The following is an 18783-nucleotide window of genomic DNA, read 5'->3' as shown; positions in this document are numbered from 1 at the left end:
TCCTCTCTGGCCCTTGCCGTCGCCCCCCCTTGCCCCTCTTTGCAGCATTGGGACCAGGGAGGGGGTCACTCAGAAGAACCTGAGCGGCTTATTGCCTGTACGGGACTTCAGGCTGGACCCCAGTCTGCTCTACTCTCTGCCCCTTCTGGCCCTGAGCCCAAACCTGCTCATCGTCTGGGTGTTCCTCAGCATAGCCTACCTGCTGGCCAAACTCCGCTGCAGCTGAGCCCCCTCTTCCCATTTTTTATTTCTCTCTCTCTCTCTCTCCCTCGCTCCAGCTTTCTCAGCACTTCCTTTCTCTGCTCTTCTGTTTCCTCCTCCAGTTTTTTCCTCCGCTGGGAGAGGAGCTGTGTGCAGGCAATGCTGAATTCTCTTTGATTGATTCAGCTGTTCTCTCTAAAGGCCCCCATATATTTACTGCAAAATCTGTTTTTTTGGTCTTCACATAGGGGTTAAAAGAAGAGTGGATAACCACTTGCTTCGAATGTTATCACTTGATTGAATGGGTGTTATCAGTGGTTATCAGCTGATAGATATGGGCCAGTAGGGCCCTTCTGTGCCTACTGGTAGGCTCAGAAGACTGTTAACATCCATCCACATGGTTAATCAGCTATACTTATAGACAAAACTCCAGATCCAGATCTGTTTTTACATTACTGTGCTGGTTGGATTTAGGGTTGGAGTAGGGGTAGACGTTAATAAAATTAAATACAATTAATGCAAAAATTAATAAATAATATAAATAATTTTCTGTAACTTCCGGCCACAGCCATATGTGATCTATTGCTAATTAATCTTGTGGATGGATGATAACAGCCCTTGGGTCTACACTGTAAAACACAAAAAGTTAAGGTAACTCAAACCATTTGAGGAAACCGATTGCAACAAACCATTTAAGTTCAAAAACGAGTTCTAATGAGTACTGTGAACTCAATCCATTTTAGTAAATGAAGCAATTTGAGCACAGTTAGACCCAGTAAATGAAGAGAACTCAAAACATCTGAGTACTGTAAAACCCAATAAGTAAGGGCAACTCAAACCGCTTAAGGAAGTCGATTGCTACAAACCATTTGAGTTAAAATACTAATCTATATGAGAACTGTGAACTCCATTTAAGTTGAAGTAATGAGGTATTTAATTAACTCGTTACTTACAACACTGAGTTTAAAACTCTTCAAATGAGTAGAATTAGCTTCCAGTAAATTCTGACTTAACTAAACTTAATTCATTTGATAAAGTTGACTGTTGGGTTTTACAGTGTACTATTAGGCGCAGAAAGTTCCTACTGGCCCATATTGATCAACTTAAAACGTCCATTCAATCGAGTGATACCATTTGAATCTGCAGGTATAAAAAAAAATACAGTCAAATATGAAATTATACATATCCCTAGCAAATTCTGTAAATAAAAATAAAAGCTGAGAATTTTTTTTTTTTTTTTGGAAAAAGCTTGTGTCATTTCTGATCAAAAGCAACTTGCTGGTTAAATAAAGTAACTTTAGGTCAGAGTTTGCCAGGGGTATGAATAATTTCAGGCTTGACTGTAACTGAATACTTTAAAAAGTACACCATTTTTGATCATTCATTTGTACATTTTGTTTGTGAGTGCTTCACTATTTTTCTCAATAACAAATTAACCACACTCAAAAACAAAAACAAAAAAACAGGGCTGACTATCAGGCATCTGATCATCAGATTAGTTTTGCGATATGGCTTTTCAGTCAAGTTTTTTTTATAGCACAGTACAATATTATGCTTTAAAGCAAGACGCTTTAAGTTATTAAACATGAAGAATTTGTCAGTGTTGCTTAATTACAATTACAACTTCACAACTGTCAAGCAGCTCCTCAGTTTGTTCTAAATGTATAATGTCTAACCACTTCCACTCACACTTATCATGGTATTTCTGCTGACAAGTAATGGTTAAAGGTTCACTGTAAAACCCCAAAAGTCTCAACTCAAACTTGTGGAAACCGATTGCAACAAACCATTTAAGTTCAAAAACTAATCTTAAGTACTGTGAACTTAATTCATTTGAGTAAACAAAGCAATTTGAGCACAGTAAAACCCAGTAAATGAATAGTACTTAAACAGCTAAGCACTGTAAAACACAAAAAGTGAAGGCAACTCAAACTATTTGAGGAAACCGATTGCTACAAACCATTTAAGTAAAAAAAAAAAAAAACTAATCTATATGAGTACTGTGAACTTACTCCATTTAAGTTGAAGTAATGAGGTATTTAGTTAACTCATTACCTTTTCAAGCGAGTAGAATTAAACTTCAGTCAATTTTGAGTTAGCTACACTCATTTCATTTGATAAAGTTGACTGTTGAGTTTTACTGAGTAGGAATGCACCAATATGGAAATTTTAGCCAATAAGAATAACCGAGAATGGCGGTGTCTACTACACTCAACACGGTGCTGCGTCGTAACTTTTTTCACACATTTTTTCTAAACTCTTATTTTAAAAACTAGTTTTTATTTTTGGAACATTGTGGCTGGAACAACAGCATAAACTACCATGACAATGATCATCTCAGATGATGATTATGTGCTTTATTCAGTGTTAAATGTAACCAGTGTGGCGCTTTATGTGGGATTTATTGCCATACTGAAAGGAGCTGCAGATTTGACCTCAGATCTAGTCTAGAGAATAAAACAAGTAGGAAACAAAGTTTAAACACATTAGTATATGTACTCTTAATAATGTTAATGAGGTTTAATATTTATTAATTAGATTATAAACTTTTCCATTTCTTGCAGTGGACAATTCTGTGCTACATTTTACCTCTCTTTTAGCTTTGGTTCGGCAGCCATATTGCTTGTCGCTGGAATCTTTTCGTGTTGGGTGTTTTAGGATACGGTGCAAGTTTATATTTGGACATTAATAACTAATATATATGCAGATAAATAAAACCTTGATCTTAATTTGAGCCTAAAAACAAAACACAGAGTGGACAACTTATTTTGTTTTAAAATCCACAGAAAACTTTGCTTTTAATGTCATTTTGAAGTGCTTTTTTAATGGTAAAAACTTCTAAAGTGTACATCTGCTGCGACAGTTTATGGGGAAAACACCAGTCGAAACAATACAATAACATTACAAATATTCATTTATCACCCCAATATATTGTGCATCACTAGTTCAAGGGAATTTGCCAGTCAGAGCTGTTAAAAAATTACCTCTTTATTAATCTCCAATCTCTTTTAATCTCATGATAGAACTTTGTTTTGCTCTGAATTTGTGCGAGATTATGTCACCCCTATTCAAACGATTTTGCTACAAGTATATTGGGGCCTACTAAAGGTCTTGTTGTTCCTTTCTGCCTTACCTCTATCTCTTCTTAAGTAATCTTGGCTGACAAGAAAAGTTTGTACAGTCATTTGTATTCATTCTAAATTATTTTAGAGGGTATATTTAACATAGATATTCATATATATTTGAGACCTGGATCGCTAAATATTCTTATAATATCAAACTGTTTTATTTATGTTATTATAGCAAACTATTTTTTAGCAAATGCCCATATAGTTTGCTAGTGGTCCATACGATATGTATAAATAAGGGGATATTGTTTCTGTAATGTATCATGGAATTTTCTAGTGATTTTTGTGATCGATTTTGTTACGTCTTCCATGTGTTTCTATCTAAATGCAAAGCTAAGGCCTGGCCAAAGCTGATTTCAGCTATCATCGCACTTGCTTTAAAAATTTGATTGCACTTTAGGCTAATAAGTGTGTCCATGTCTTCCCATGTTTGGTAGGAAGAATACTTTTTGCTCTTTATACCAAGACTGGTCTGCACTAACCTCCAATTTGGCCATGTAGGATTGTATTTTTAGTCAGGGAAATCTATATATATGCACTTGAGAATTATTTTGAGTTGTGGTTGCTGTTAAACATCTGCAAGGATGTTTTTGGGAAGTACACGGCAATAGGTTTAATATGTATTTTGTGTAAAAGGAGTAATCCAGGTTCAGCGCAAGTTATACTACCACATCTGTCACATGTGACCGTTTACCAAAGGCAATTTGGATTTGTCATCCAATTTGTGAAACTAAATTAAAACCATCTTTACATCTATTAACAGTGAGTCAATAATGACGTTTACATGGACACCAATAATCCGATCTTAATATGATTAAGACAATACGCTGATTAAGAGTTTACAATGTAAACAGCGATTTTTGATTAATTTAATATGATTAAGTTCATAATCGAATAAACAATGATCAAATTAAGACATGTGTAGTTGATTTTAGCATTATTTAAGTTTAGTACAGACATGTAAATACTTTAATCAAACTATTGCCGTAATTTAGGACGTTTCGCCGCATTTTGGGACAGGATAATCTATACACAGATGACTGTTTGACACTATTCACTGCACCTACCGAATCAGTGGAACACAGACTTCTGCATCATGAAATGCAGAGTTTTTCCCCATACGGCGTGCTGTATCAAATTCTATTAAAACAACACTCTTCCAGCAGTTCATACTCGCATATCTCGTTTGTCAGGGGGGCATGCATGAAATGTTTCCTAATGAAAGTAAAACTGTCAAACTGCAGTTAAAGTCGACAAATTAAAAATGAAACACCCGAAATTACATGAAACTCCGGAGGAAATGTGGATAGTGTTGTGACGCAATGACGTTAATTGAACTACGTGCTATAACATGTAATATGGGATCATAATGGGAAAATTCAAAACGCAACTCATGTAAACACCTTAATCATATGTCAGATTCAGATTAAGGCTAATTATTCAATTACTGATGTCCATGTAAACGTAGCCAGTGAAACAAGGAACTGGCATTAAAATAGCATTCATTTATTTATTGTTTTTCTTGTGTTGAATCTGGAACAGTCCTTTAGAAGCGCTCCACTTTTTTGGGTTAACAATCTCCCTATAGTTAAACAGTTGAGTTTTTTTACCATTTTTGAATCCCTTCGGCTGATTTCCGTCTCTGGTGGGAGCACTTTTAGCTTAGCATAAATCATTTAATTAAATTAAATCATTAGCATCTTGTTCAATAAAAAAAAAAAAGTGTTATATTTACCATTTAAAGCTTGACTGTATATTGACCTAGAAAATTTTCAACTTTTCATTTTCCGTCAGTCTTAGTATATGATGTTACTACAGAAGTCAAGCTTTAAATAGGACAAATGTGTAAAACAAATTGTTGCTCTTTTGTTTTTTGTGGGATGCTAATGGTCTAATCTGATTCAATGATTTATGCTAAGCTAAAAGACCCTCAGATCCAGTAAGAAAACTGTACACTTTTTATTTAAATATGAGAGTGACTGTATCAGATATTTTTCAGTCCTATTATTAAAGTATTACTGTTTTTATTTTTATTTAACTTTTTTTGGGGGGTGGATCTTGGATTTGTTGTATATAGCTTAAAATCTAAATTTTACAGAAAAAAATAAAGATCCGAATGTTGGCTGTATGGATTAAAAAAAATGGGAAAAAAAACTTGACTGTTTAGCTTTAGGAGACTTGTAAAATGAGCCTATTCCAAAAATAAAAGTGGAGTGTTGCTTTAAGATGTGTATGTTTAGATAACAATGCATCCATGTGTTGCTTTAAGTGACTTATGCAGGACTGATGAATGGAATGTATTCTTTTTTTGCCAAAATCAATCACTTTAATAATGTCCTACAGGCTGCAAATGTTCTGAATTCTTCCCATGTTTATGTGTAATTGAATATTTTATATGTAAACACTTACTTTAATCATTGGATATTGCTTATTTTTATCAGACTACCAGTTTTAATCGTGCTTCCCTTTGTGCCAAATTACAAATGGCTTCTCTGTGCTTTGTAAAATGTGTCTGGCCATGTGCCACGGCCAGTACATCTGCTGTTTACAAGTTAGCACTGCTTGAGCTTTCATGCTCTGAAGAGCTGCCCATCACAAGAACTTTATATAGAAAGAATAACCTTCGCCAGGCTACAGAAAAGGTCCCAATCTCGATTGGAGATGCCGAATGGGTCCATTTACAAGGATGTTTGCGGCTCTGTGAGTCTAATTTTGCGTAGTTTGCTTCAAAATGCTCGTTATAATCATGTTGGATAAATAGAAACTGGAGAAAGATTTTAGGTTAGATGGAGAGAGTTCAGATAGTCATTGATAGAATTTAAGGATAGGCTTTAGTTTGATCAAATTAGGAGTGTGATCATTGGCTTTAATTAGGGCTGCATGATTATTATAAAATAAAAAATTGGTTAATTTATCTGTTACTACTGTACTTGCCCCTGAATTTTATTACACAAGAAAAAAAGAAAAGAGTATACAATCGAAATGCTGCACTAGACACTTGTCATAAGCAGTTGTGACAGATTTGGGATTATTTTTGCAGCCCTTAAAGATCAGTTGTAGGTTTGGAATGATAGACTCCATTGGTGAATGTTTATGTAATGAATATGTAGTTAAGGATTGGGTTGGGGAAACATATTTTAGTCTTCATTAATGATGAATTTATTGAGTTTTTATGCTCAAAGAATCATATTTTAGCTACACAATATGCAGTTTTTTATGCTTCTTTTTTAATATTCACATTTTATTTATATTATTTCAATAGTTTTATTTAGTATTTTAAAAAGTAATATTTTATTCAGATCAAAAAAGATTTCTTAGCTCTACCTTATTTTACTTATTAAAAAACATGTTCAATGAACATAAATGTGAATTTAGTCTAAAACTAAAAGGCATTTTGAAGGGAACAGTTTTGATTTGGAAGTTGCTAAAATTGAAATCCAAAAACACATTTCTTGCTAAGTTTAAAAAGATAATAATACATTAAGTGAAACTTAGAAGAAAATTAGCAGATTGCCCATGTTGCTCTTTTCCATGTATGTTTTATTACATTTTTAAAGTGAATGGCAACTAAATTCCATTAGTTTCATGAAACAAAGTTGCCGTATAGTTTTAGCACCTGAATTTACTTCAGAATTTCTCATTTCATGTTATTTGAGTTGGGAATGACTCGGATATTTAATTTCTAATTAGTTTATTTGGCAGACAGGTCAAACATAGTCGATTTTACCGTGTCACGCTAACTGATATTGTTTACCTTCACATTGCAAACTCAGTTGAATACGTTTACATTTTAATATTACTTTAATGTTATTTATGTGTGAGCACATTGATGAAAGTGTCAACAATTAAGCCTGTTGCGATTTTTATTTTTGTCGTACGATATATATTGCGATTAAACAAAATTATTGACTATTTTATGCCACTAAATATATAATGCCAGATCGATAATATATTATAAATACAGTGCTAGTACACTCTTCCAAAGAACACATATTTTATTTTTATTAAGAATTATGCATTTAATTATATTTTAACAATTTAATAATTAGGCACTGGAATCAGTATGGTAAAACGTATATATCCTAAACAAATAGATAATAATAAATGTTAACAAAAAAGGTGCAGGGTAAAAAGTAATATTTGTATAAGAAGTGTGATATCTGCTTCCAGATCTATTTAAGTTGTTAGAAACCCACATGAAAATTTACTATAGTAATTTATAGTAAATACTGTAATTTTTTTATACCATACTGACACTAGCTACGTTTCCATCCACCTATGTTTATGTGTATTTTCAATATAGATTTTATATGTATATAAAAAAACGGTTAATGGAAACACCAAGATGCACATAAATTTTGAAAATACGCATAAAAAACATATGCGCATAACTGAGTAAGATAAACTTAAGCATAAACTACGATGGAAACACTTCTACCGTACAAATTCCTGTATGCGCATTAAAAAAAGGTCATGTAATTTTGTTATAAGAGATCATGTAATGATAAAAATATGTGCAAGTGGATAAATCAGCAGGCTGATCACACTGTAAAGCACCTGAAATGTTGTTTTGGTCATTCTAAAATGCCATAATCGGTACATATAATACAGTATTTGGCCATATAATACAGTATTAGTGTTATTATTAATGACTTCCAGAATCAAGAGCATCTGTGCTCTGCATCTCATGCCTTCAAATGCCACCTCGCGTTCACTGCGTGTCAGGATTGCCTTCTGAGGTGCAAGTCATTTAATAAATGAAAAAAAGATTCACACAGCCTCACTTACCACAGCAAAATCCATATTTACTGTTGATATTTGGCGCCAGATAGTTAATAAGTTGACTCGTTAGATGGAAACGCTGCTTTATTCACACATCTTTTATGTGGTAATCTAGTTTTGCGCATAAAGTTAATTCACATTTTTGGATGGAAACTTAGCTACTGACCACTCCAATAGATATATATTTTGCGATATAAATTGCATCACCAAAAATGATTGAGGTCATGTTCATGTGTTGAACGATATATTGATTATTGTGACAGGCCTATCATCAATTCATATGTATAAAACATTTGAAAATGCACTGTTCGAATCTCAAAAAGAGGGCAGATGGTCAAAAGTAATTATTATACAGCCGATGTAGCCTGCTAATCTTATTTCTTTCTCTTTTGTCACATTTCTGTCAAATGATTTGCTTCAGAGCTTTGACTGCATCTATGCTACCCAAAAAATGCAGGACTTTTAGTGAGCCTCTTTGCTTATAGCAATGCTGCGTTAGCATTTTCAGCTTGTTTTAGCTGTGTTATGACATTGTTTGCTTGTTTGTTTGTTTACGCTTTTTTTATTTTTGAATGGTGACTGGCTTCCGCCACCCTCATACCCTGTTCACCGATGATACTCATGCTCATTACACTGCTGAAATGTCTTTTGTGGCTGTGCTAATTTTTGCCTGTGGTTTTTCTAAACATGGCTTCATGTTCTGTTTGTTTTCACTCACTCAATCCCAGCGAGGGCTGCCGTCGCGAGAATACCACGAAGAACGTTGGATGTCGCAAGTATGCCTTTAACTGTCTGCAGCTGAAGGCTTTTCCTAAACATTACAGACCTCCTGATGGCACTTTCGGAAAAGTGGAGACTTGATGAGACTGACATGATACGGAAATATTAGTAATTATGAAGCTTCTTCAAACTAAGTACAGTAAATCTGCTCAATTTGCTCTGAAGATAATCGCATATTTACACTTCAGGCGTGCGTTTGAAGTGAAAATGCTGACTGCACTGAATTGTATCAATAGATACAGTTCTATTTCATAAGCTCAGTATCACCAAACATATTTATTACATGTAATGCTGTATTTTAGCGTATTGTAGTTCACGGTGAAGGATTTAATCACTGTCAATATTGTATTTAGCAATCTTGGCCCTTTAGAGTGCAAATAGAGGGTTTAGACCTTTATGCTGAATATAATCATGCAGTATTGACTATCTATTGCAAAGATTTGTGTTTAGTATCCTAAAGAAATAGTTCACCCAACTATGAAAAATTGCTGGTTATTTATCCAGGTCATCTAAGATTTTTTGGGAGGATTTTTCTGTATCTAAAGCATACAACTTGATCATTTTAAAGCCCTTTTTCTGAAAATGACTGATTTGTTTTGCTAGAGAAGAGTCTTATTTGTTGGCTGAGCTCATGTGAATTACTTTACAGCTGCCTAAATGTGGGTTTTAGACATTCAAATAAATGGTCTAATTACAGTCTACTTAAAGTGCATCTGGAAAGTATTCATAGCGCTTCACTTTTTCCACATTTTTTAATGTTACAGCCTTATTCTAAAATGGATTAAATTCATGTATTTCCTCAAAATTCTACATAAAATACAACATAATGACAATTTGAAAAAAAGATTTTTTTAAATTGTTGCAAATTTATTAAAAATAAAACCTGGAAAATTACATGTACATAAGTATTCACAGCCTTTGCTCAATACTTTGTTGATGCACCTTTGGCAGCATTACAGCCTCTAGTCTTTTTGAATATGATGCCACAAGCTTGGCACGCCTGTCTTTGGAAACTTTTGCCCATTTCTCTTTGCAGTACCTCTCAAGCTTTATTAAGTTGAATGGGAAGTGACGGTCTACAGCCATTTTCAGATCTCTCCAGAATTGTTCAATAGGATTTAGGTCTGGGCTCTGGCTGGGCCACTCAAGGACATTTACCGAGTTGTTGTGAAGCCACTCCATTGATATTTTGGTGGTGTGCTTTGGGTCATTGTCCTGATGGAATTATAAAAATTAAGTCACCTTAACAATTCAAGGTTACAATAGCTTTACACACTTTTTTAAGGAAAGTCAACTTGTCACTTTTAAGGCAACAAATTTGCTTACTTTTTTTTAAAGTAAATTAATCAATCACTTTTTTATAGTATTTGGATGGCCTGGGAATGAGGAAATACTCCAGAATTTTTCCAGTTTGGGGTAATTATTTCTTTATGCAACATCTTCAGCATTACAGTATCATAGCTTAAAGTTCTCACAGTACTCCACAGTTTTCAAGTGTCATTTCCCATTCCTCCTATAGATCAGCGGAGGAAATTTTAGGGGAAATAAACCAGGTCTTTTAACCATAGGATTGTATGATTTATTAATTTACTTAAAGGGTTAGTTCACTCAGAAATTAAAATGATGTTATTATTTGTGTCTTTCTAAACTTCAGAACACAAGTTCACAATCCGAGAGCAAAAGCAAAGTTTCTGACTCTTTCAAAGTCCAGAAAAATGCCAAAAAAAACAACAACTTTGAAACAGTGTCTTGAGTCGTATAATTTTAATATTTATATCAAGCTTTAAGAATACTTTTGATGATGATGATGCTGATGATGATGATAATGTTAAAAAGCCTTTATGTGTCACATACACTTTTACATGTAGTGAATTTGGACCCCTTCCTGACCATACACAAACATCATAGATTTCAGGGGAAGACAGGTCAAACGAGAGGTAGCTTTAAGAAAGAATCTTATTTCCTATAAGATACATTAGAAAACAGGAAGGTGAAAAAAGCCCCTCTCAGACTATCCTTGAAGTAGGGGAAGTGTGAGATCAGGGAGGAAAAAGCCCCAGCATCAAGTACATAAACACATAGATATTAGGCATAACATCACAACTGGGGATGTGTACACACGTAAAAGCAAAAACAATGGCATCATTCAAATTCTTCTTCTTCTCAATGTCAGTATAGGGTGCGCACATTTATGTGTTTAGAATGGCATGAAGGCAAGTACTTAATAAGATCATTTTCATTTTTAAGTCAACAACCCTTTAAACTTCATACATAATTTTTGTAATGATCATGAATGCTCCATCCTCTTGGTTGTTTCAGCTCTGAGGTTGTCTATCATGAAAACAACCACATTTACAAGTAAATAAAATGACCAAGACCAAGATAGAAATTGCTAAAAGTAAAGTGAGATCAGTGTATCACTGTGTTCAGCTGGCAGCAACAACTCATTTTGTGCTGTACTTGTTTTAACCATAGGTACATTCAGATACATTGAGAGAAAACCGAACAGTGCTAACTGCTAAGCACTGGTGAAATTGACTGTGAAATGTGAATCTGTTGTGCAAATTATTCGTCAAAGGTTATTCGTTTCGTCATTTCTCGTTTTTGACACTGATGTTGTTTCGATTATTATAGGTTTATACAATGTTATTTAAGAGAGATACACTCACAGATTTTTGGATTGTTCTTGATTTGTATTTATTTCTTTTTATGGTAATGACCTTGTATCTTTTATGATGCCCTCTTAGATATATTATGTCTGTCTAGAACAGAGTTCTGCTGTATTCAAATGCTGTCATCAATATCTGATGCCATTAAAGAGAGAATATAAGAACAGTGACAACTGTGTTCTTTTATTATGATCAATCTTACCTTTTTGTGTTTGTCTTGCCATTTTATGTTGTTCTTGTGATGGTTCAGGTACATCTATTATAAGGTAATCAAAGCACATGTGTTAGTATGTGTGTACCTTGTTTTAGTTAGTTAGTTAGTTAGTTAGTTAACTTTATTTGTTTCCGTAGGGAAATTTTATTTGCAGTATACACTCACAGAGACATCTGACATTTCAGTTTTGTCATTTATATAAATAAATCATATAAAAACATAGTACCACTACTCTAAATAAATGTCTAGTCTATTAGCCATCAACTGCTACTGAGAGAGGTATATTTTCTTGAGGTATAAATGATCCTTACACATCTGGGAACACAATATTGACGATCTGATGGTAACAATTGGAAGGTGTATGATAAAGGATGCCTCTCATCATTGACAATCATGATCATTGATTGACAATCTCTCATCATTGACAATCAGCCATATTTAGTACTCTTTATTTGTATATACTCTCAATGTTTTTTTTTAGTTTTATTCCCCAGTCTTACTGTTGTTACCGCATTCCCCAGTGACCTCTTCTGGGCCTCAGCATTTCCATACCAACAGATTACACAAAATGTTGCAATACTTTTGATAAAAGCACTATAAAACATGATCAACAATGTATTGTCAACATTTAAAAGACAATAGTTTCTTTAAGAAGTACATTCTCTGTTGAAGCTTTTTCCTAATAGGTTTAGTCTATACATCCCACTTAAGTTTATTGTCCAACATCACACCCAAATATTTATAATTTGTTACTAACTGAATATGCTAGTAGCAAATTATAAATATTTGGGTGTGATCTGTGATGTGATGTAATGTAATGATAGAGATCAAATGTCCCCACAAGTATAGCAATATCAGATTTTTTTTAAAGATATTTTTCAGCATGAGAGAAAACGCCTCATAAATCACAGAGAATGAAGTATTTCGAAAATGTAAAATGCTGACTGATTCCTGTGAGGGTTGGGTTTGGATGTGTAGGGTAGAGGATATGATATAGAGTTTGTATAGTATTAAAAAATAATAAAGATAGCTAGCTGTGCATGTGTTTGTGAGTTTACGAGTGCATGATTTATGTGGTATACGAAGACACACAGTTGTATAATGACAATGGGCTAGATATAACAATGTTGATGTGGTTTATGAGGACATTTCTACCCAAAAATAAAAGGTTTATCCTTAACTCATCCTTCACTTGTTTAAAACCTATTTGAGTTTCTTTCTTCTCTTGAACACAAAATAAGATATTTAGAAAAATGCTGGTTGCCCATTGACCTACTGTATGTTGTGATCTATTTCCTACTAGGGAAATCGATGGGTCCCAGCAACCAGATTTCTTCAAAATATCTTTTATTTGTTCAACAGAATACAGCAACAAACATATGCTTAATATTTAACACTTAAGGATCAGTTCATTACGTGCTGATAATCTAAATCAGGTGTATTAAGCAATGAAGACGTACAAAATGTGCAGGGGGTGGCTGAGGATCGAAATTGAGAAGATGCACTGTCATAAAGACAGCTGTTTATGCGTCTGTGTTTGTGTATGATGCACACTGATTTGGGTGGTTTATGAGGACACAATTTTGTAAATTGACAATGGGCGTGACCTAGCTATTACAATGTTGTTGTGGTTTACGAGGACCCAAAAATGAAAGCTTTATCGTTTACTCTCTTCTCACTTGTTCAAAACATATTTGAGTTGTTCTTCTGTTGAACACAAAAGAAGATATTTAGAAAAATGCTGGTTGCTGGGACCTATTGACCTACATAGTAATCTATTTCGTACTTGGAAAGTCGATATGTACCAGCAACCAGCTTTCTTTAATATATATACCCAGCAAGTTTTTAAGCAGCGGATGCCCTTCCAGCCGCAACCCATCTCTGGGAAACGTCCACACACACATTTACACACTAGGGACAATTTAGCCTACCCAATTCATCTGTACCGCATGTCTTTGGACTGTGGGGGAAGCCGGAGCACTCTGAGGAAACCCACGCGAAGGCAGGAAGAACATGCAAACTTATACATATATATATATATATATATATATATATATATATATATATATATATATATATATATATATATATATATATATATATATATCGCTGGGTCGCTGGTTCGAACCTCGGCTCAGTTGCCGTTTCTGTGTATATTTGTTCAACAGAACACAGATACAAAACATAAAATCACACTTAATATTTGACACACAAAGCTCAGTTCATGGATCTGATGGAAGCTGATGATCTTCCTTAAGTGTCAAGTAAGGAAGTGTCAAGTAAGGAAGTCTTGCAAGGGGACCGAGGACCGGAATTGAAAACCACTGTCATAAAGACAGCTGTTTATGTGAGTGTGTTTGACGCACTCTGATTTGGGTGGTTTACGAGGACACAAACTTGTATAATGAAATGGGCTATTACAATGTTGATGTGGTTTATGAGGACATTCACCCAAGAATAAAAGCTATCATTTACTCTCCTTTCATTTGTTCAGAATCTATTTGAGTTTCTTTTTTCTGTTGAACACAAAAGAAGATCATTTTTAAAATGCTGGTTGTTGTGACCAATTGACCTAAATGGACATGGTAATCCATTTCCTACTAGGGAAATCGATGGGTCCCAGCAATCAGATTTCTTCAAAATACCTTTTATTTAGTCAACAGAAGACAGAAACAAAACTTAATTCATACTTGATGGGGTCTTCTGACGTTCAAAGTTTGCCATGGGGTTTCTCTGATGGTTGGGGTTCAGGATAAGGGTAAGAGAAAGGTGATGTAACAAGCAGTTTTTACAGCATAAAATACAATACGCCTATTAAGAGTCCTCATATACCACCAAAAACCAATGTGTGTGAGTGAAACTAATGTTTTGTTTCCTTAAAAGCCCACCAGACATAACTAAACACAGCACAATTTAAATATGTGTTCAAATATATATTTTTTTAAATATGTCACTTGGTTATCTATTATGTTTGTTTGTTTGTTTGTTTGTTTGTTTGGAAAGCCTGTGAATACCAGATTCTTCATTCCCCTCTGCCATTAGGGCATCGAACTCCTAAGTGGACTAGGCTGACCTAATTTATCTTAAAGATGTCCGGACAGTTATTATTGCAACTTGTTTGTTCACCCATCTCTTGCCACACAGTTATTTTAACTTCTGCTGTATGAATGATTTATTTGCACTACAGTTATTATACTTTTTTTACACAAAAGGTTGATCCTACTGGCAGATTTTTGCAGTCAACATTGCACTACATGCAGTTTTAGATAGTCTATAATAGATGTAGATATTCTATATGTCTATATTACATAGTCCATCCACACTTCTATTTACACATAGTTTTTCTTTATCTTATTATGTTGTTTATCATTTTTATTATTAAAATGTGTGTGTGTGTGTGTGTGTGTGTGTGTGTGTGTGTGTGTGTGTGTGTGTGTGTGTGTGTGTGTGTGTGTGTGTGTGTGTGCATATATATTTTATTGTATTTGTTTTACATACTTGTCTTACGTGAGCTTTCTATTGTGGACAGCTAGATATAGTGTATAAAATAAATAATTGTACAGAGATGCATGTTTCCACATTGTGCATGAGACAATAAATGCTGAATTCTGAATAGGGAAACTGCTTTTTGGCACCATGGAGTTGGCTAGAAAATTTACCAACAAAAACCTGTTCCCTAAGTATTGCCCAAAAGCATTTGAATGTGAATGCTCCTCTGATGAGCTACTGCTGCCCTCTTGTGTTCTGCAGACGCTGCATCTGAATATCCAAAACCTATTACCTCAGTCAGTACAGTATTGAGTATCCAGTGGAGTATACAATATCCAACTCTAATTAAACACACCTGATCAAACTAATTGAGTCCTTCAGGCTTGTTTGAAATCTACAGGTAAAGTTTGTTCATACAGGACTTTTCTCCCCATAGACTGCCGGAAACGCAAGCTTGTGCGGCAATTTCGCAGTTTGCTGCGTTGCAATGCAAAGTTCAAGCTTGGTGAACTCTGACCTGCGAAATCGCATCACTTGACTGTGTGAGACCAATCAAGGATCAAAACATGACCTCTCTGGACAGAAATTTTAAATATAGATCAGTCGCTCACTTTTTTAAATGTCTAACCATCTTGTTTACTCCCGTCCCTTTTCACAGCACCGTACAAGAGAATTTCGCAAGCTCAAACTTTAGTGACTACGGTTGACTCAGTGACTCAGTAATCAAATTATTTGCTTTAATCTAATTAAAAGAATAATAAGACTAAGGTGTTTTCAGTGAGTTGCTTTTTGAGTGTTACTTTCATGATCCCGTACATGTTATAGCACATAATTCGATTAACGTCATTGCGTCACCGCGCTATCTCTGTGACAAACGAGATATTGGATGCAACTAAAAACTGCCGGAAGTGTTATGTTTTATTGGAAGTTCATACCGCATGCTGAATGAAAACAAAAAAACTGCATTTCACAATGCAGGTGTCTGTGGTCTGCACTGACTGGGTAGAAATGAAAAAAAAATGGGTGGAAGGAAAATATATATAAGTTTTTGTATTCTCTCGCAAAGTTTTGCGTTCCCTCACAAAAATGTTTTGCGTTCCCTCGCAAAGTTTTGCGTTATCTCGCAAAGATGTTTTGCATTCTCTCGCAAAACTGTTTCTCCACAAACACTTCCTGTTCACTTCACTCACATAAACCCTCCCGTTTTTGCCGAAATTCTCCTGTATTTTACCATTCTATCCCACTTTCTTTACATTAATACTGTGCGTCGATCGTCGCCTTTCATATGCAACCTCTGAACCAGTGAATGCATGTATAAGCGCTGACTGACAGACGCGCTCCGAACAATAAACTGATCCCAGATCAGCTTCTGTACACAAAGTAGGACAAAAACAACAAGTCAATGCGTACAGGCTTCCAGTTTTCTTCTAAATATCTTCCATTGTGTTCAACAGAAAAAAGAAAGCCACAAACTGGTTTGGAAACTGGTCATGATCAAATGATGACAAAAAGTGAAAATGTGAATATAATAAACAATGAAACTTAAAAGACTCTTAAGTTAAATATGATTAAAAATAACTTTTATGAATATAAAATGAAAGTTCTATTTTTTCTATCTCCTGTTGAACACAAACAGAGACACACAAAAAAAATATTTTTGAGAAATGTTGGTTACTGTGACTCCAGAGTAATTCGACTCAGCAACAAGCTTTCTTCAAAATACCTTTTTTGTGTTCAACAGAAGACACTCACTATATATATATATATATATATATATATATATATATATATATATATATATATATATATATATATATATATATATATGACACACTCCATACATATAGACACACACAATACACCCTATACATATAAACACTATACAAATAGACACACACAGTACACCCTATACTTAATACACTCCATACAAATAGACACACCCTATACACTCCATTTTCAATACACACAATACACTCCATACATATATATATATATATATATATATATATATATATATATATATGTATATATATATATATATATATATATATATATATATATATATATATATATATATATACATACATATATATATACACGATCCACATATAAACACATGATACACACTATAACATATACACAATACACCCTATACATTTACACACTCCATACATATACACACATGATATTCCATATCATATATATACACATGAGACATTCCATCCATATATACACTCCATACATTACACTCATTACATATACACACATGATGCACTCCTGTCAGTGTCTGGGATAGAATCTGAGTCTCTTGCGTAAAAGGTGAGTGACGAATCCACTGAGCTCCTAGGAGTTGATGAAGCCAAATAACGATAACACACTCCATGATACACTCCATACATATACACACATGATACACCCCATACGTGATGCACTTTATACAAATATACACTCAAAACAGACACACTCATGATACACCCTATACATGTACACATTCCATACATATGCACACAATACACTCCATACATATACACTCCATACATATGCACATGATACACATACATAAATGATACACTATACATTTACACAGATCATATATAGACACACGTGATACACCCTAAGCATATGCACACGATACACTCCATACATATACACAATACATATGCACACGATACACTATATTTACACAGACTATACATATGCACACATGACTCACTATATGCATATCCACACATGATACACCCTATAACATATACACACTACATACATATAGACACACACAACACACCCTATACATATAAACACTATACCAGTGGTTCTCAAACTGTGGTACGCGTACCACTAGTGGTACGCGGGCTTCTTCCTAGTGGTACGCGGAGGAATCGATGAATAATGAAAGAAACAACACTTTTAATCCTTTAATGCGTAATATAACATCGATGTGATCAGCATTGGCTGTTTTGTGAAGCGTACGATCACAGTGCTGTGCTTAGAGTGTTTATTTTAGTGCATTGTGTCATAAGCTGCTGAAAATCAGTTTCCGAAGTTTAAGAATTGATTATGAAGCGTGATTTGACTGACATGAAAAGTGGCCAATCACAGTCGACCTTGTCTAGTTGCGTGAAACGTAAGGGCGGGACAAAGGCTTTCTGTGTTGCAGAGACAGAAAAAACTACTTAAAAACAAATGTTTTGTTGGAATAATGCTTCTCGGATGTTTTCACTATAGAGATGTCTAGCAGAGTAATTAAACCGCGGACATATTTCCTGCCTATTTGATGATCTTCATACACGCTTCGCTCTCCGACAGCCAGTCGACTCGCCTCTGACCTGTCACTCCTCTATACAGTCTGAATGGCGGCGCGGGAATGAAGGTATTGCGCAATTACTCATTTCTGCAAATGTGGCGAGTGCTTTATTTTAACACGAGAGCGCATTATTGTACGCAAATCGCTAAAACAGATATGCGAGCTCTTAAATAGGCTTTTTTCAAATGAACTGCAAGTCCTCTCATGATCGCGTGT

At 34.5% G+C, this 18783-nt stretch overlaps 1 protein-coding gene and 1 long non-coding RNA gene across 42 annotated transcripts in view; one reads left to right on the top strand and one right to left on the bottom strand.

The window, feature by feature from the left end:
• Nucleotides 1-18783, bottom strand: part of LOC141386203 (uncharacterized) — a 111585-nt gene that overhangs the window by 44056 nt on the left and 48746 nt on the right. The window lies entirely within an intron of this gene.
• Nucleotides 1-18783, top strand: part of inpp4ab (inositol polyphosphate-4-phosphatase type I Ab) — a 141893-nt gene that overhangs the window by 110070 nt on the left and 13040 nt on the right. For 16 of the 41 annotated variants that reach the window (XM_073953390.1, XM_068221803.2, XM_073953376.1 and 13 more), the window contains one exon: nt 46-6281. The exons of 10 other annotated variants lie outside the window; for them this stretch is intronic. In XM_073953390.1, the coding sequence (XP_073809491.1) occupies nt 46-226 (181 nt within the window). In that variant the 3' untranslated portion in view covers nt 227-6281. 41 annotated transcript variants of the gene reach the window in all.

The sequence above is a fragment of the Danio rerio genome, chromosome 6, assembly GCF_049306965.1.
Source record: "Danio rerio strain Tuebingen ecotype United States chromosome 6, GRCz12tu, whole genome shotgun sequence".
Lineage (NCBI taxonomy): Eukaryota > Metazoa > Chordata > Actinopteri > Cypriniformes > Danionidae > Danio > Danio rerio.
Note: the sequence above shows the minus strand (reverse complement) of the source record. Positions and strands in the feature narration are given on the sequence as shown.